Consider the following 20,320-nt stretch of genomic DNA (forward strand, 5'->3'; position numbering starts at 1 on the left):
GACGATAATAATAATGATCAAGATGATAATATTCATAATAAGAAATACAGAACCGCTCAGTTTAATAATTTAATTACATTTTAATCATCATGATCAATTTACAAAAAGAAAGGCACACTGGAAGTTATAAATATAACATTTCTAAAAAGTCTTCATTTTGTTTTTGTTCCAGTTCCTTATAGCAGTGAGTGGAAAAAAGAGGTAGCAAGTGTAAAATGTAATGTATACTGGCAATTGCATAGATTTTACCTACAGGACTTAAGGTGCAAACCTTTTGTAATTGGGTAAGTGTACATTGTAAGCTAAATTTAGTTTTGTCATTTTCAGCCAGTAGGTGTCACACCCAGTTTCTCTTTATGTTTACCTGTCTACTCTTAGCTGCTCTGTTGTAGAAAAGGAGGAAGGAAGAAAAATGCCGACTATGACCCCAAGAACACCATCCCTACAGTCAAGCACGGAGGTGGAAACATGATGCTTTGGGGCTGTTTCTCTGCTAAAGGTACAGGCCGACTTTGCCACATTGTGGGGCCAATGGACGGGACCATGTGTTGTAAAATGTTGGATGAGAACCTTCTTCCCTCAGCCAGAACACTGAAGATGGGTCGTGGATGGGTCTTCCAGCATGACAATGACCCCAAACATACCGCCAAGGCAACAAAGGAGTGGCTCAAGAAGAAGCACATTAAGGCCATGGAGTGGCCTAGCCAGTCTCCAGACCTTAATCCTATAGAAAATGTATGGAGGGAGCTGAAACTTTGAGTAGCCAAGAGACAGACAAGAAACCTTAAGGATTTAGAGAAGACCTGTAAAGAAGAGTGGACTAAATTTTAAAAAGCAAAAAAAAAAACCCTGACCACATCTGTAAAAACCCTGACTCAAGTCTGCGCACACTTTTGCTATAAAGTGTAAATGGCTCCTAGCCGTACCGCCATATCCATCACCGTCATAGAAAGGAGTGTGTGTGTGTGAGCAGAACCCCTCCCTTTTCTGCTCCGTTAACATTATAGCCGTAGTCCGCCCCGATCAGTACTACAGGTGCTGTTCAGAGCTTACAGAACTTTGGCTTCGACCATAAAGTTATCAAACTGTGCAAACTCAAATGAGGCGGTACCTATGGCGGCCCAGCCGTGAGCCGGTCCCACCGTAATCTCGCCTTTCCACAAAGGAAGGCCGTTCAGGAGGCCGTAGGTACTGGAACCCTGGAGGTGAAAAAGAGAGAGGTGGTGTTATTCCATGTCTGGCCACAGGATCTGCAAATAAAGCTTAGCAGAAATCCTTAACCCCTTCCTGCCTGGCCTACTGTAATACGACGGCCGAGCGGGAGCCCCATTATCCTGGGCGGAAGGTCCTCCCAGAATTGGGCCGCGCTCCGGCGCGATCTGTCACCCGCTGCGCCCACCAGACATGGCCGATGACAGATCACTATACTGGTCCACTGCCGGTACCATGTGATCGCTGTGGCCAATCACAGCAGATCACATGACAGTTGAACACATTGAAAGCTTTTTGATTCATGCCTTTCATTGGGTACTATTGTGATGAGCTCTGACTGGACACAGGGATCACATGGTACAGACAAGGACAATCACAGCCCACAGGTACCACGTGATTAGCTGTGGCCAAGTACTGAGAATCACAATAGTAAACAATGAATAGTTTTCATTAAAAAAAAAAAAAAAAATGGTTGCTCATAACCGTAAAATTCACAGTTATAAGCAGCGTGTGTAAAAAAAAAAAAAAATCCAATAAAAAAAATAAATAAATAATTTAATTTCTTCATCAATTTAGGCCAATATGTATTCTGCTACATGTTTTTGGTAAAAAAAAAATAAATAAATAAAAAAAAAAATCCCAATAAGCGTATATTGATTGTGGATGCGATAACTTTGGCACAAACCAAACTATAGGATATTTTTATGCATTTTAATTTATTCAATTTTTTTTTACTAGTAATGGTGTCGATCAGCGATTTATTTATTTATTTATTTTTTTTCTAGGTGGACTGTGACATTGCGGTGGACATTTTTTTGGGAACCAGTGACATTATTACCATGATCAGTGCTAAAAATATGCACGGTTACTGTACTAACGACACTGGCAGGGAAGGGGTTAACACTAGACATGTGCAATTCGTTAATTTTCCAATTTCCGAATTTCGAAAGCTCGGAATTTTGAAAATCCAAAAATAAGAATGAAAAATCTGAAAACCCGAAAATCTGAAATAATATCCAACTAATAAATATTAAATTATAGGTATTGGCATTTCCTTTCAAATTTGGCTGTTAATAATAATGTAATGATCTAATAATAATAATAATAATAATAAATAACAATAATAAAACGTTTTTATTATTTATTATTAATTTGTTCCATTTGTTTAGATGCGGCATTCGTTATTTCCGATAATTCGTAACTTCAGATAAATTCATATTCGTTATGTTCACAAACAGCCAAATTTGAAAGGAAATTCCAATACCTATAATTTAGTAGTTAGTTATTATTAGTTGGTTATTACTTCGAATTTTACTGATTTTCTTTCTTTTAAGATTTACGGATTTTCGGATTTCCGAAAAAAGCAAAAAAAAAAAAAAACACGAATTTAACGAAAACGAACACATTTTTCGTCAGTGCACATGTCTAGTTAACACCAGAGGAGATCAAAGGGTTAAGTGTTCCCCTAGGGCAGTGATGGCGAACCTTGGCACTCCAGATGTTTTGGAACTACATTTCCCATGATGCTCAACTACACTGCAGAGTGCATGAGCATCATGGGAAATGTAGTTCCAAAACATCTGGGGTGCCAAGGTTCGCCATCACTGCCCTAGGGGATGCTTTCTATCTGTGTGGGGGATGGACTGACTGGTTGAACACAGAGATCCGTGTTCTTGCTTAGTAGGAACACAAGATCTCTATTTTCTCCCCTGTCAGAACAGCGATCTGCCTTGTTTACATCGGCAGACTGCCGTTCTGACTCTCTGGTGAGTGATCGTGGCTGGCCAGCGGACATTGCGTCCACCGAACCCCGCTGATAGAGCGCCACCCCACCTCTGGCCAATTGGCACAGGAGCGCCCCTACTGGCTATTGCACTAAATGGCGCACAGGCACGTCATTTCACGAGATAGAGCCGACCTGCCGCAGTATATGTACTGGTCGGCAAGTGGTTCATTTTCCACAAAAATGGGGACAGAAAATTACAACTTCAAAAAACTCGCCTTGCCTTTTGCCAAATACCTTGGACTGTCTACTTTCCAAAAGAAAAAAAAAAGGGGGGGGGGTGATTTTGGGGGTATTTGGACTGTCCTTGGCATTTTTGGGCCTCAAGAAATGAGCTGTCAGTATATCAGGATTGATTGAGGACTGTATAAAACGTTCCTACAGACTAAATAATATACAGTGGAACCTCGGATTACGAGCATAATCCGTTCCAGGAGAATGCTCATAATCCAAAGTACTCGCATATCAAAGCGAGTTTTCCCATTGAAGTCAATGGAAACGAAAATAATTAGTTCAGTATTCACTCCAATGGGATGCAATACCGCATGCAGCCTGAGACGGGGGGGGGGGGGGTGATGTGGTGCCGGAGAGCCTCGGAAACGGTCACTTCGGCTGACCTCGACAAACCTCGGAAAGACTTCCTACCCGAGATTTGCCGAGGTCAGACATGCTGTACTCAGGCCTTTCTGTGCATTTCCGAACGTGACATTCGCCTCTGCTCGGCTCCAGCGCCCCCCCCCCCCACCTAAGGCCAAAAGTGGTACTGCACACCGCTTTGGCCTGCATCCTGCTCGTTTTGCGAGACAACACTCGCAAACCGAGTTACGATCTTTAAAAATACAATGCTCGTATTGCGAAACGCTCGTTAACTGCGTTACTCGCAATCCGAGGTTCCACTGTACACTGACTTGGATTATTTTCACCAAAGAAATGTAGCAGAATACATGTTTGGCCTAAATTTATGAAAAAATAAAATTTAAATCGAACAAACGCTGTATCGCGCACCACACTGCCCCCGCAACTGCAGCAGCTCTCCCTTGCTGCGTGCCTAAGGCATTTGCAAGTGGGGGAAGTAAAGCCAGGCAGCTTAGCCATATTTTTAACCCCCTCTCTCATCCTACAAAAAGAAAAAAAAAAAAGTCTCCCCACTGCCTGTCAAATGCCTTCGTAAAGGGGGCAGCAAGGTTTGCCACAAATCTAAACATAGGATAATGCTGCTGGCCAGAGAGGGTTCGGATCTCAGCCGGTTCAGCAGGAACCGGCCAAGTTTCGAACTGTGTATGGGCAGACTGAATGTACCAAATTGATCGATCCACTTGGGTACAGCCAGCCTACTGGATTTACTTGTGTTTATTTGCTAGTGGGTGGCATAGCTGCTAGGAACAACAACTGTCTTCTCTTGGCGGGGACAGCTTACCCCTCCCCCCCCCCATCCCCCTGCTGAGGGGGAGATTACAAAGGCCCGGCAGGAGGGATTCCCGCATCAAACACGGACTGCGTTGTTGGGGGAATCTAGTGAATTTCTTTTCTGCAGTCAATTCGCTCCGTTTATGGCCAGCCTAAGGCACCATACAGAGTGGATTCTGCAAAATCTTTTATGATGAAAAAAAAAAAAAAAAGGGGGGGGGGGGGGGGCACACATCAGTAAAAGTGCCCGTCCACAGAGATCAGTGGTCTCCAAACTGCGGCTCTTTGCTTGCTTTTATCCGGCCCTTGGGGAATTATTCCCTCCACTGTTGCTGCCACTCTATTTCTCCTACTGACACCAATGATGGGGCACTATTCTTCCCACTGACACCAATGATGGGACACTATTCCTTCCACTGACACCAATGATGGGACACTATTCATCCCACTGACACCAATGATGGGGCACTATTCTTCCCACTGACACCAATGATGGGACACTATTCCTCCCACTGACACCAATGATGGGGCTCTAGTCCTCCCACTGACACCAAATGACGGGACAATATTCCTCCCACTGACACCAATGATGGGACACTATTCCTCCCACTGACACAAAGTATGGGGAACAGTTTACTACCACCGACACCCCCCCTAAAGTTTGAAGGACAGTAAACTGGCCCTTTGTTTAGAAAGTTTGGAGACCTCTGACATAGATCATCTACATACCTCAACGTGAAGGGTCAGTGTGTACCATGTCCCGTCATGAACGCCAGAAAGTCCTTCCAGCAGAACGATCTTCCCAACTGTAAATAGAACGCAAAGTCATGATGTGCAAATATCACCCAAACATCACCAGAGACCATCCCCATCAGAGACCCAAACATTCATCATGTCAGAACAGGAAACCTGAATCTGCACACAGTAATCATCTTTCATTTTTCCCATTTTTTTTGCCCTTAGTATTAAAAGTGGTAATAAGTGTCACTTGGTCAGTTGTACTTACAGCAGAGCTGCACGATTAATCGTTAAATTCCGATCTCTATTTAACCCCCCCTCACGATCTTAATCCAGCATTTCCACGATTCATTCAAGAAACAAGCCATTCTCTGCTCACAGATGTAAAAAACAAAAACAACCATCCAGCAAATGTTTATCAACATTGCTCAGTGCTGAGATAAAGAGAAACATTGTATCATTTGGTTCTTGCAAAAGGGATGAACTTCGGTCTGTAAATGAGGTCAGTTTAGCCACTGAAACACTAAACCTTTTTCTGACACTTGTTTAGCAGAGACCCTAGAGAATAAAATGGTGGTCATTCCAATATTTTATGTCACACTGTATTTACCTAACGGTCTTTCAAACACAAGTTTTTGGGAAAAAATACACTTCAATGATTTAAAAAAAAAAACAAAAAAAAGTAAAGTTAGCCCAATTTTTTTCTACAATGCGAAAAATAATACGCTGAGAATCGTGATCCTTATTCTAGGCCAAAAAAAAAATATTCGGGCTTCTCATTTTTCCTAGAATCGTGCAGCTTTAACCTACAGGTGAATCTACAGTAAGGCACGCGCACCATTTAGGAGATAGTCACAGGTTTAGCAGCCAGGGACATCACTGCGCTCTCAATGGACGCCATGCTGTCAATTGAGAACGCTGTGCTGCAGTCGTGACTCCAACGCGCATGCGTGACGTCATCGCGGCTCGGCCATTCAAACAGCCGGAGCACGAAAACACGGAAAGAAGACCAGGTGGAGATGGAATCCCTGTCAGCGCAACGCTGGAGGGATCTGTTCCGTAGGCTTTCCTAATGCGCACCGCATACTAGAACATTATGTCATATCTTGCAGGGAGAATTTTTTTTTTAAAGACTTAAACTACCGCTTTAAGAAGGCAGCTCAGTGAAACGAGAACTTATTGAAGAGCCCCTGAGATGTGTCCATGTAGGGGGAAGCAATACAGTCACTTTAAAAAGAAGAATTCCAGGTATGGACATTTTTACAGTTATTTGGATCCAGCTTGGTCCAATGTAACTATGTATATACTGTAACTGTGGCCCTTTGTTTATCTTTTTGGCACTATTCTCCCCACCGACACCGACAATGGGCCATCAGTCCTCCCACCGACACCAACAATGGACCATCAGTCCTCCCACCGACACCAACAATGGACCATCAGTCCTCCCACCGACACCAACAATGGACCATCAGTTCTCCCACCGACACCAACAATGGACCATCAGTCCTCCCACCGACACCAACAATGGACCATCAGTCCTCCCACCGACACCAACAATGGGCCATCAGTCCTCCTACCGACACCAACAATGGGCCATCAGTCCTCCCACCGACACCAACAATGGGCCATCAGTCCTCCCACCGACACCAACAATGGGCCATCAGTCCTCCCACCGACACCAACAATGGGCCATCAGTCCTCCCACTGACACCAACAATGGGCCATCAGTCCTCCCACTGACACCAACAATGGGCCATCAGTCCTCCCACCGACACCAACAATGGGCCATCAGTCCTCCCACCAACAATGGGTCATCAGTCCTCCCACCGACACCAACAATCAGTCCTCCCACCAACACCAACAATGGGCCATCAGTCCTCCCACCGACACCAACAGTGGGTTATCAGTCCTCCCACCGACACCAACAATGGGCCATCAGTCCTCCCAATGACACCAACGATGGGCCATCAGTCCTCCCACCGACACCAACAATGGGCCATCAGTGCTCCCACTGACACCAACGATGGGCCATCAGTCCTCCCACTGACACCAACAATGGGCCATCAGTCCTCCCACTGACACCAATGATTGGACATTTTCTACCTAAAAACTGAAGGAAAGCAAACCGTTCCTGTGTTTAGAAAGTTTGGAGACCCCTGTTCTAGAAGCTGAAACTCCTTGTCATAGACACAGATACCACTTCACCAATATAGTGATCTCCACTAGCTTCTTGGTCCCATGCGGCATTGCGAACACAGGAGGTCAGTCACTGGGCTCTGGCCCCTCCACCTCATCCAATCAGAGAAGACTCTGCATTCACTAAGAAACTGCAAAGCATTCTCTGAATGGCCCGTGTGCCGAACGGCCGCCCTCCTGTGTTCACAATGCAGAAGGGCAGCCACGTGGCACAGGACCTGGAAGCTCATGGAGATTACTGGAGTAGAGGAGTAGTAATGGAGGTCTACTACAGCGATTTCCAGCTTCTAGAGGGATCCCATAGATATGGTATATACATAGTTACATTGGTCCAAGCTGGATCAATGTAAAACTGTCCATATCCTATACCTGGAATTCTCCATTAAAGTGGTAGTAAATTATAAAATAAAAAACATTTTCCTCCTGCAAAGTTCTAATCATATCGTAAAGTGTAGGGTGCATCGCATACTAGCACATTATGAAAGACTTAACTTGAAATGAAGGCCTCCAGCGGCGCGCTGTCACTGCTGACGGGGCTTCCATCTGCACCCCCATCTTCCTTCCGGGTTCGCGGGCTACGGCCGCTTGAATGGGCGAGCAACGAGGACGTCACTCCCCTGGCACACAGCTCTGAAAGAACAGCACCAGTATGCCATACCTTCAGAGCGCATGTGCCGGTGACGTCGCCGGCTGCCAGACGAGCAAATCTCTCTCTGATTGTACACAGCGAGAGCCAGTCAGCAAGTCCCAGCCAATGATTCACAGCCAGGACCTGCTGATCGGCTCTGTCCAATCACAGCCCAGAGCTCTGATTTTTTTTTTTTTTCAAAAATGATTTTTTTTTTTCAAAACATTTTTTCTTTTCAATCCGATTCCTGTGCGAGTTAACAGTTCGCACTGCGATCTGTGAACTAAGCTGGGGGTGTCATTAACATTGTATTGACACCCACAGAGGTTCGCAGAGGGCGGTGTGATCTGCCCGCGGGAGAGATACAATGCGGCAACTGGCGCTGGAATCGCACTGGTTCCCACATCACATCAGGGTGAACCCAGGCTTAATGAACACGTGTACACTGCTGCTTACTCCTTTCACACTGGAGGCGTTTTTCAGGCGCTACAGCACCTGCATAGCGCCTGAAAAAAGCCTGAGTGCTTTCACACTGGGGCGCTGCGCTGGCAGGGCGTTACAAAAAGTCCTGCCAGCAGCTTCTTTGCAGCGGTGTAGGAGCGGTGAATACACTGCCCCTGCCCATTGAAATCAATGGGCAGCACCGGCAAAGCGCCGCTGCAGCGGCATTTTGCAGGCGGATATAACCCTTTTTTGGCCGCTAGCAAGGGTTAAAACCGCCCCCGCTAGCGGCTGAATAGCGCCGCTAAAACGACGGTAAAGCGGTGCTAAAAATAGCGCCGCTTTACTGTCGACGCCCAGGTGCTTTCAATGTGAAAGGACTCTAAATGGTTAAGGCTGCACTCATACCTGAGCGTATTTTTTTCATGCAGAAAGTCGCACGTTTTTTGCCACAATTTTGCACAGGTCAAAAGGTCACCAAAGAAAAAAGCAGAAAAATGCCTGTAATCTGCCTATAAAGAAGTTCATGTACTTTTTTGAGCTCAGGCTCTGTTTACACCTAGGCGTTTTTGGGGCGTTTGTTTGCTCTCAGCCTCAGCTCTAAAAACGCCCAAAAAGACTAACCCCATTCATTTCAATGGCCCCTGTTCACATCGGAGCTTTCTGTCACCTAAAGCAAAACGGCCATCGCTCAAAAAAAAAGTACATCAGCTTCTTTTTTGGCAGATTACAGGCGTTTTTAATTCTTTTACATTGGTGGCCTTTTGACCTGTACAAAATCGTGGCAAAAATAGCGTAACTTTCTGCCTGGAAACGATACACTCAGGTGTGAATGCAGCTTCAGGCGTTTTACTACAGGCGACAAAATGCTCAGATGTGAACAGGGGCCATTTAAATGAATGGGATTTTGCTTGTTTGGGCGTTTTCACGGGTTTTTGATGGCGTTTTACGAGCTGAAAACGTTCAGGTGTGAATGCAGCCTGACTATTTACAGCTCAACATCGGCAGGCAGGTGCTTCTGGTAAAAAAAAATGGCATTTAACACCTTAGTGTCTGCTTGTACATATTGGTTTAACCCTTCATAGTGACCTGTATGGTTCATGCTGCCTTCTGACATACGAAGAAAAGTGTCATTTCTCATTATAGATCAGTCTGGATTTTATTCTCCATTCTACTAACTACATTTAAGACTGACGGATATTTATTTATTTATTTATTTATTTTGTCTTTATTTGGAGTGAACGCAGTTTGCTGAAAAGGCCAATGATTTTGCCCCGCCTCCTTATGATCTATCCAATCTCTGTTGTGCCTGCCCCATCAGCTATGTCCGGGTTCCACCCCCTGATGCACACACAGACACACTTTCTGTGTATATGTTAAGCTGTGCAGGACAGGTGGCAAATCAGAGTACAGGCATACTAGAGGCTGGAAAATTGGTTGGTAAGTTTAAACATCACCTCCCCCTAGACAATTACACTAATGCCCCCCTCTGCTGCTCTGATTAAAAAAGACTGTCACACCTCTGAAAAGCAATCCACACAGATTTCTTTTCAGAGGCCATATGCGGCCTCCTCGCCACCTGTGTGGGCACTGGTGAGGCTGCACTGATCGGCACTGATGAGGCTGCACTTGGTACCCACTTTAACGCGGGGTTCCACCCAAATTTTGAACAATATCTGTATGTATTCTCTTCCTTGCCTAGATGCTGACATGCCGTTTAAGTGCCGGTTCACACTGCTGCACTGAGAATTTGTTCCGTTTTTTTGTCCCGTGTGAGGTGTGAATTTACTGCAAATTTACCGCGATTTTACCGCGAATTTCAGGAGTTGGTCATAGCTGCGTTTGATGTTCTAGCCAATGGAATCATAATGGAAAAAGAAAAAAGGTGTTAACTTCCTGTGTATTTCCTGGTTTTTGTGGAGAGTAGTGTGGTGGAATTCGCACATATCTGAACCAACAATGCGATTCAAGAACGATTTACATTGATGTCTATGGAGGCTAAATTCGCAACGCAACGCAGTAAACTCGCACAAGACCCTTTTTTTTATCGCATCGCATTCGTAGGGGAATCGCAACGCATGTATGTGAACGACGGTCATTGAAAACAATGACTTTATGGATGACATGCGAATTTAGAATGTTTTTGACGCATCAAATTCGTCATGAACTCGCATCAGTGTGAACCGGCACTAAAAAAATTTAAATCGCCGTAATTACCTTTTATTTTTCTATTCTTCTTTGCACTTCCTGGTTCTCCTCCCGTGGGAGTAGGCGTGTTTCTAGCCTCTCCCAGACTCCTGGGAGCTAGTCTCAGGCTTCCCAGGATGCCACTGAGCATGTGCAGGAACGAGCAGTGAATGCTGGGAGCACAGCATTCACCACATCCAGGAAATAAATGCTTGTGGGCTTCAAATGCCCACAATGAAGATGGAAACCGCCTGCAGTGAATAATATAAGTTATTCTTTCCGACGAAATCTGACACAGGCGGACATATTACACACAATATGTGAGTATGTAATGCTGAGAAGAAAAGTTTGTGAATGAACTCAAAAAAAAAAAAAACGATAGATAGGTGGACCCCCGCTTTAAGCCCACAATCACATTGGGCCGATTTGGCATGTCAAATCGCATGCCAAATCGGCAGCTATTGCTGACAATTACACAGTTCAAATCGGTGCGACGCCGCCTTTGCGGAGCGGAACCGATTCCCAAAATAAGTTCCTGTACTACTTTTGGTGACTTTGGGGGCGATTTGAATAGACATCTGTGCATGAACCCACGCAGATGTCTGTCAAATCGTCCCCGAATTCGGACTGCATTGCCGGTTTGAAATCATGCGAGTTCAGATTTCAAACCCTCCCTAATGTGATAGTAGGCCTAATGTACAGAGAGGAAGAGGTGGAGCCTAAAGAGGAAGGGGTGTGGTTTACAGATGACAGAGCAGGTCTTAAACATGAAGGGGTGTGGCATCGACAGGAAGGGACGGGTCATATTTAAATTTGAGGGTGCATGTGTTTAGTCAGGCCTAGGGCAACACAAAACGTAAATACACCACTGATCATGGGGTGGTCATAAATTATTTGGCTGATCATGGGGGGGGGGGGTCATAATGTTTTGGCTGATCATGGGGTTGTCAGCTTTTGTCACCTCCCAGTCTAGTTTTGAACATTTCGCCATTCATTCCTATAGGACCAATTTCGCAGGAAAAACGATGATATTTCGTAAACCATTCGGCGAAAGTTCCACAAAGTAATAGCACACCAATCGGGAACAATCCGCAACAATCGGGAACAATCCACACGTTTCGGTATATTACTTGTCTATGTAGTGTAAAATCTGTGGGAGGAGTTAGGGTGGTAAATTTGGCTATAATAATAATAAGAATAATATATATGTGAGATAACAGTAAGTGGTCTTGCTATGCAAGAACACTTAATGGCAATTGCGTGGTCATGCAACACTGTACCCCCCCCCCATAAATAGAGCTTTCTTTTGGTGGTATTTGCTCACCACTGGGTTTTTTTTTATTTTTGGCGCTACAAATGAAAAAAAGACAGAATATTAAAAAAAAAAAAAAAAAAGTTTTTTTTCATTTCTTCAGATCAGCTCCAGATACTTCTAATCACAGTGGGAGCGAGTCGCCAGCTGCGTGCATGAACACCCCGGACCTGGAAGTTTCAGATAACGTACTAGGTATGTGACCAGGCACAGAGCGGGTGGGTGGTCGAAAAGTGATTAATGTTTAAAAATAGCAGCTGGACATTGTACCAGTCCAGAACGGGAGGGAGGTGGGCTGGTGCAAGGATTTTTGACGCTAGGCGAAACCTAATTTTGCCCCCCCGGCCCCACCCCTGACTCCACCCCCTTTGCCCTGCCCATGTATACCCTATTTTTTAATGAAGGGCCCATCAAATGCAGCCTCAGCAGCGCCCATCCAATGCAGCCTCACCAGCGCCCATCCAATGCAGCCTCATCAGTGCCCATCAATGCAGCCTCACCAGCGCCCATCAATGCAGCCTCACCAGCGCCCATCAATGCAGCCTCACCAGCGAGCCTCACCAGCGCCCATCAATGCAGCTTCACCAGTGCCCATCAATGAATGTTTGCTTGCTTCCATTCATTCGGGAGTCGGGACACAGACACAGTCCTCCACTTCTGCTGCGCCTCTGATACTATGTACGAACGGAGCAGCGGCTGCCTGCTGATGCTGGGACTTAGTTGCTTGCTGCAGAGAGAAGAGAATAGGAACTCCAGTGGCCGGGCGCCCTAGGTGGCTGCCTAGTTTGCCTAGTGGTAGCATTGGCCCTGGAGGTAGGGTGCCAGTAACAAGGCCGCAGATAACAGTAACAAATAGGTTCCTGGTATATACGGCCTCTCATATCTTAATTTTGTAGACTGGCACAGAATAGAGAGCAATTTATTTATTTTGTCAGAATACAGTGTAGGATGGGCTGTCATGCCTCTCTAAGCAATGTGTGCACCGTCCTCCTCAGAGCCCCTCCCCAAATGCGCACTTACGTAAATCTCCGGTGACCTTATAAGTGCTGTCAGCAAACACCCAGAAATAGATCCCTTTGGCCGCGTAACTCAGCGATCCACCTTGATTCACTCTGGCTGCAATGAAGACTCCTCCAGTGTCCGGGGTCTCAATGTAAACATCGCAGGTTACAGTAATATTGGACCTACAACCCAAAAGACAAAGACAAGTGATAACGGCAGAAGCTGCGTTTACACAGCCCTCATGTGGCTGCAAGTGGTACTGCATGCAGCAGGTCATACTACATTCACTATATGGCCAACAAACCGCCACGGCTCCTATTTTTAGGATATGTGGTGGAATGAGAGATGGGGGCACCTTCTGTTCTAAGAAAGCTTTACTGTGCTACACATTGATTTGATTGGAGAACGTGTCGATTCCTTATTAACAGAAAAGTTTTTATTTGTCACCAGAAGGAGAAAGATTTAAACATACAAACATAGGTACATAAAACAAAATGCGGCTACACAATATATAGATACAGTCTTAGTGAATATTTCCATATCAGAAGATTTCGGTTATCGTAATGCAAAGTTGTGTATGATTCATAGTACATTCATATTATTACATCACAGAGTGAAAAGCCTAAATACTTATGCAAATTTCGGGTACTATTTTCTGTCTGATAGCACCTTTAGCTGGTGAGTCAAGTTATAATGTTATCTAATTGCCATGATATCTGATTATAGGATAATGGAGGATCGAGGAATTGAGGAGGGGGGGAGAGGGGAGAGGAGGGAAGGAAGGGGGGGGGGGAGGGAATGGAGGCGGGGGAGAGGACACATCAAAAGGGGGGTTCACCACGAGCCCTATCAGGTTGTGTGAATCTTACTGCTTGGACCATGCTCCCCAGATGTTTGTAAACTTCTTAGGGCACTTGCGGTTAGTATATGTGAGTTTATAAAGTGGCAATGTGGAGTTCACCATGGCTTTCCATTGGGAGACCGTGGGAGGGTCGGGCTGCTTCCATTTAATTAGGATAGTTTTCCTAGCATAGAACGAGGTGTAAAATACAGTCTTTTGTGTGTATTAGGTATAATATTGTCACATACTCCCAGAAGTAAAATAATCAGGTTCAATTGTATATGCAGGTTGCCCACCAAGTTGATAACGTCTACCACTTCTGACCAGAACTGCTGTATAACAGGGCACGACCAGACAACATGCATAAAAGGTACCCAACTCCCCATTGCACTTTGGGCATCTGTCTGTTTGTGTCGGATATATTCTAGATAATCTCTGCGGCGTATAATACGCTCTGTGGAGAAATTTGAGCTGAATATATCTATCCCTCGCTGAGACCATAAGGGGAATGTACTGTTGGACTCCTTCCTCCCAGTCATCAGCAGCAAGGGCAGGCAAATCCTCTTTCCACTTGTCGTAGAGCTTGGTCCCCCCCAGTTGGCTCCTCACTTGATATCCGAAGATACAGGGAGGATAGAACGCGATCTATGGTTCTGGAGATCAGGAAGGTCTCTACCCCGTGTGAATGCAAGACAACCCCTTCCGCGTATTGGGCCTGTGCTGCATGACGCAGTTGCAGGTAGCGAAAGAACATTCGTGAGGGCAGTTGAAAGTTATTTTTTAAAGTATCATAGGGGAGGATTCTGCCCCCTGACATAATTTGTTGTATTATCTTAATCTCATATATGGCCCACCAGGCCGGGTCTGGGACTGTCTGTAGATGCTGTACGGGGAGATGGTATTGGGTCCAGTAAGTTTTCTTGACATTTGTTCCCATACTCTAACCGTTGTTCGCATGGGAATTGTCATATCTGGATGTGCCCTGGGGCCCCTAAACACCAAGTTACTCAGTGCTGAGTAGGATCCCAGTGTGGCGGCCTCTAGATTAACTGCTGGATTGGACTTTGGATGGGAGAACCACCAGCGGGCGGTTACCACAACCGCTGCCTAGTAATATTTCTTAAAACAGGGGAGTGCCAGACCCCCCAACGACAGAGGGAGCTGTAAGGTGGTCCGGGCGACTCTAGGGGCTAGTCCCCCCCACACAAACGTGTTAACTATTTGATCTAGCTTGGTAAAAAGGGAACTGGGGATGGGAATAGGAGTATTGCGAATTTGGGAAGAAACGTCATCTTAATAAGATTAATCCTTCCTACAGGAGAGATGGGACGAGATTTCCAAGACTGACACCTAGTAACAAGTTGGTGGAGGATCGGGTATACATTGTCTGTCAGATATAGAGATGGTGCTTTTTGGATTTCAATCCCTAAATACCTGAACTTAGAAACCGTGGTTAGTGGTATCTGGGGGTTCCCGGGAGGTGGGGTCAGGGATAGGGAAAATAGAGTCGATTTGGTCCAGTTGATCCGAATGCCTGAGAAGGATCCATAGCCGTAAATAATTGCCAGGGCTGCCGACAGTGAGGCAGTCACATCTGGGAGGTACAGTATAACAATGCATCATCAGCATTTAGTGAAAGCTTCTCAGTCTAACCGTCGGGGATGCTCTAAGTAGGATAGCCAGGGGTTCTATAGCGAAGGCAAACAGCCCCGGGGGACAGTGGGCATCCCTGTCTAGTTCCCCTGCCTAAAGAAAAGGGGGAGGAAAGTGTGCCATTTGTGCAGACTGTTGCGGAGGGGTTTCTGTACAGGAGTTTTATCCAGGAGACAAACTTGGGGCCAAAGTTAAAACATTCAAGAACCTGCCACAGGAACTCCCACTCCACCGAGTCGAAGGCCTTCTCGCTATCTAGAGAGGCCACCACACCTGGGGAGTCCATCTTCCCTGCATGAGATATGTTAGTATATAATCGACGTAGGTTAATGTCGGTTCCTTTGCCCCGCATGAAGCCCGTCTGGTCGCCGTGAATTATAGATAGGATGACCGAATTGAGCCTGGTTGAGAGAATTTTAGTGGTTATCTTAGCAACCACATTTAAAAGCGATAGGGGGCGATATGAGGCACAGGATGTAGGGTCTTTATTAGGTTTGGCTATAACCACAATTACCGCCTTCGACATAGAGGGAGGGAGACATTAGACTTGTGCACAACGGGAAATTTCGTTTAGTTTCGGTTCATTATCATTCGTAAAATACATAATTTTGTTCTGTTATATTCGTTATGTTACATTAATTAGTTTTCAGATAATTCGTTATTATTCGTAGAGTGTCGATATTCGTTATACTGAATCTCGAATCATGTCGAATTCATTCGTTATATCCGCTATAATTTCTTTCATATGAGTTGAAATTCAATATTTATGTATGTATATTGATTGGTGATAATGATTCGTAGTTTGGAAAGTCGTTTGTTTATTGAATCTATTAACACACACAGTGACAATATCTCTTCTCCTCTGCTCAAATACAATACAGCACCCTTCTCACTCAGTTCTCAGGAATGCACTTTGCCAGTAATCCAACCTCCAGCACAAAATTAATCAGCTGATTGGACTGTAAGATTTACTTTGAGTTGACCTTTTGTTTCATTAGATCTTTAATGAATTACCGAATTATGATGAATTCATTCTTTATTTTCGCTATAATTTCTTTCGTATTAGTTAAAATTCGTCATTTTTTTATTCGGACATTCGGATGCATCCGAATGTCCGAAAGATGCAAAATTCGTCCGAATTTCGATTCGTTACAAAACGGATTGCACGTGTCTAGGAGACATCCCTCCTCCAGCATTGTCAGGAGTAGGGTGTGAAATTAGGGACTAGAAGGTCACTATTTGTTTTATAAAATTCTCCCGGTAAACCGTCAGGGCCTGGGGGTTTTGCTGATTGGAGTGCCGCTACTGCTGCTTGGACCTCCTTGACAGTAATTGGGGCATCTAGAGTGTTTCGGGTCTCATCTGAGAGTTGTGGAAATTTTATTTGATTTACAAAGTGGTGTAGGCTCTCCCTGGTGATGTTGGCTCTAGATGTATAAAGATGTTCATAATATCTAGCAAATTGATCGTTTATACCAACGGGGTCAGAGTGGAGCACCCCTTTGTCATCCATAATATGGACAATATGTGGTGAGGAGGGACGTTCTTTAGCCAGCCACTCTAACAATCTACCCGTCTTCTCTTCTTGTTCAAATATTCTCTGTGACTGAGCAAGCAACTGTTTCTTGGTGGTCTCAACCCGCATTAGGGAAATTTCGCTGTGAAGGGATTGCATAGCATCATATGTCAGTACATTTTTGGTGTGCACATATCTGTCTTCCAACAGGAGAACCTTCCTTTCTGCTTCCGCTAATGCTAGACTTCTGTCTTTTCTGACTTTCCCGGTCACTGTTTTGTATTGTCCCCGAGTGTATGCCTTAAAGGCATCCAAAAGTACCAGTGGGGGGCCATACCCTCGTTTGTGTCCAGTAGACTCCCAACTCTCCCTCCACCAGGGGGGTCACCCTCTTGTCCGTAATCCACAGACCCGAGAGCCGCCACAGTGCAGAGCCCGCCGGCGAGTCCATTCGTAATATGAGTAGGAGGGGTGCATGATCCGATATACCGCGCGGCAGGATCTCCACCTCCTGTATCCGGGAGAGCAGGGAGTCAGTGGTATAAACTAAGTCAATTCTGGAGAAAGAGGCATACGTGGCCGAGTGGCAGGTATATTGTTTCTTATCCGGGTGTCTCAATCTCCACACATCATTAAACCCATAACTTTCTGCCCACTGTGATAGGGGGGACACGCCAGGGGGTCCCACACTGAGTCTGTCTAAAACAGAGTTTGGGCTCATGTTAAAATCCCCAGTTAAAACAATTCTAGCCGATGGATATTGTGCTATTTTTGGGGTAATCTTCCTAAGGATGTCAACCGTGGCTGGAGGGTGAATATTTACGCCCACAATCAACAGTTCTAATCTATAACACATTGCATGAAGGGCCACGTATCTCCCCTCTGGATCTAGGTGGAGATCCAATAGGGTGAACCCGAGCGACTTGTGGAGCAGGACACTGACACCTCTAGAATAAGAGGAATAGGTTGAGTGATAGCAAGCACCTACCCAAGGCTTCCGTAGTGCCAGCGTCCTGCTCCCAACCAAATGAGTCTCCTGCAGTACACATACATGTGGGTTATATTTCTTCAGGAAGTTGAATACCAAAGATCTTTTAATCTTGGAGTTCAAACCTCGAACATTCCAAGATAAAATAGTCAGGGGAGTCATTAAAGCCTTATAGGGAATAAATGAGGGCAGCAAATCACCATTCCCATTAGCACACTAGTTATGAGAATACACAAGAATAGCAGAACATTATTCACTAATTTGAGAGTATCATCAGGGAGATCTCCTACGCCAACTGGTGGAGAGAGATTAGAGCCGCATTGATCCTTAATGTAAAAACCATAAGTACAAAATCTAAGACTTTGTACTTTGTAGCAGCAAAAAAGTCTCAGCAAGGAGTAATAACTTGTACTCCAACCTTGTCCCCCACCCCGCACTTCAGGGAGCCCCACCACGCGGAGATTATTTCTCCTATTTCTGTTCTCTGCATCTTCTGCGCGGGTTTCCAGGGTTGTAATTTTAGTTTGCAGCGTGTGGAGTGAGACTGTGTGATCTTGCAGCGTGTCCTCTGTGTCCCCCACGCGGCGCTCTGCCTCAGTAAGGCAGGAGCGGAAGGTGTCCATATCCCTTCTTATGAGACTGATATCCAGCTGCATCTGCTCTATCTTGCCCGTGAGGGTTGATTGGCAAGTAGTGATTGCCTGCATGAGAGCATCAAAGTTGGACTGCGCCTTCTCTGCAGGGTCAGTGTCAATCCCCTCGGTCTGGAACACCATATTGGTGCCAGTGGCGGGACAGGGGCTCCGTGCAGCGGGACTTGGAGCAGCTTTGTGGGACTTTCAGGTGGACAGGGAGCCTTTCCCCTTGGTCATATCGTTCTCTGCCGTTGATGCAGCCGCTCAGGGCTGTTTAGGATCGCCGGTCTGCAGGGAAGAAGGACTCTAAGCTGGAGTCTGAGCGGAGCTCCTTCACTGCACGTTTGCTCCGGTCGCCATCTTGGACACGCCCCCACTTGTCGATTCCTTTAGTCCTTTCTGACCATCTATGCAACACATGTTATAAGGCGGATCTCCACCCTTGCTCCACCCCCCCTCCATTTATTTATTTTTTTACCCCTGCTTAACAGGGATGGTCCTTCTGTACAACTCAGATACTCACCCACCCAGCAGATCCAGCATTGTCCTGCTGAGATCCTCTTCTGTTTTGCCACCATATCTTGTTTTCTGAGACATCACTCAGTAGGCGCCGGCTTTACTGGGTTCAGCCGGGGGGCCTACCGACGACACACCACTAGGCCAGCCCCCCCTCCTCCTTTACTGAATGAAGGAGCACTGTGCATATCATTTGCCTAGGTGAATGACAAGCACCTGGGGGGGGCCTGAACACTTACCCAAAAAAAAGAAAAAAAAAGTTAGAAAAATAAATCATTAAAAAACAGCGCCATTTCAGAAGAGGGGTGGACAAGAGTGAAATGATCCTGGGGGGTGAAGACCTACTTTAAGGTTTTAATACCCCACATATATGAGTGTATGTGAATAATTGCGCCGATATTAACCTCCTATTACTACACCTAGGTGTTTAACTCAATAAGTGAAAAAACATAAATAAATAAATGAAAACCTGATCATTCACCCATATAATACACCTGTGAAGTATGGTACCACAATAATCCTTAATTATAGTTGCCAAATTATATAGATAAATCTAAATAGCTTCTGTGCGCCAACAATAAATAGTATTAAGTAAATAATTTGTGTGCGCCAATAATACATAGTCAATATATACTAAAAAGTTAAAATAAATAAATCAAAGATAGTGAGTTCAGTGTCAAATCTTCTGTGAAATAAGATAGTAGCAGATATACTGTCGCTATCACCACTCTGTCACCGGTGGCTTTTACTCTGATTTTCCCGATTGTCAGCTCATTTCCATGACATGAAAAATAAAGAAAACAAAACCATTGCGCAGAGACCACAGCGAGATGGTGCTACATGCTAAGATACTTAGTTTCACTCACATATCCCCATTCGCAAGATCGCAAAAGGATTACAATGATCAGCTGCATAGAGCTCTGTGCTAGAGGCTTCTCATCCACCGTCAGTGCTCACACACAGCTACTGCTGGAAACCTCACAGGCTCCTCCTTCCGACGCGTTGCGTCACAGACACGTGACTTTTTCAACTTTATCACCCTTGAAAAAGTCACGTGTCTGTGACGCAACGCATATATACACGTCCAAGGGGCGGCAGAACTTTCTGTGCTGACAACGAGCCCACTGCACGCTCCCAGCATGATGACTGAGCTCTCTAAGACAGTCATCAATTCTGGAGCTGGTGGGCTCAGCTGCCAATCATCTGACCACCGTGACAACCAATCAAAGTGGTCACGTGATCTGCTGGTCCTTCCTAAACCCCCC

The 20,320-nt window shown here is 45.4% G+C and overlaps 1 protein-coding gene across 1 annotated transcript in view; it reads right to left on the reverse strand.

Annotated features, from left to right (window-relative positions):
- Positions 1 to 933: 933 nt before the first annotated feature.
- The window catches only part of LOC141117562 (galactocerebrosidase-like), a gene marked incomplete at its 5' end in the record, with an annotated part of 64,171 nt that continues 44,784 nt past the window's right edge, over positions 934 to 20,320 (reverse strand). The window contains 3 exon segments of the mRNA XM_073610468.1: positions 934 to 1,199; positions 5,132 to 5,208; positions 12,925 to 13,088. Coding sequence (XP_073466569.1) covers positions 1,050 to 1,199; positions 5,132 to 5,208; positions 12,925 to 13,088 — 391 coding nt within the window.

Source organism: Aquarana catesbeiana, linkage group LG13 (assembly GCF_042186555.1).
Source record: "Aquarana catesbeiana isolate 2022-GZ linkage group LG13, ASM4218655v1, whole genome shotgun sequence".
NCBI classification, from domain to species: domain Eukaryota; kingdom Metazoa; phylum Chordata; class Amphibia; order Anura; family Ranidae; genus Aquarana; species Aquarana catesbeiana.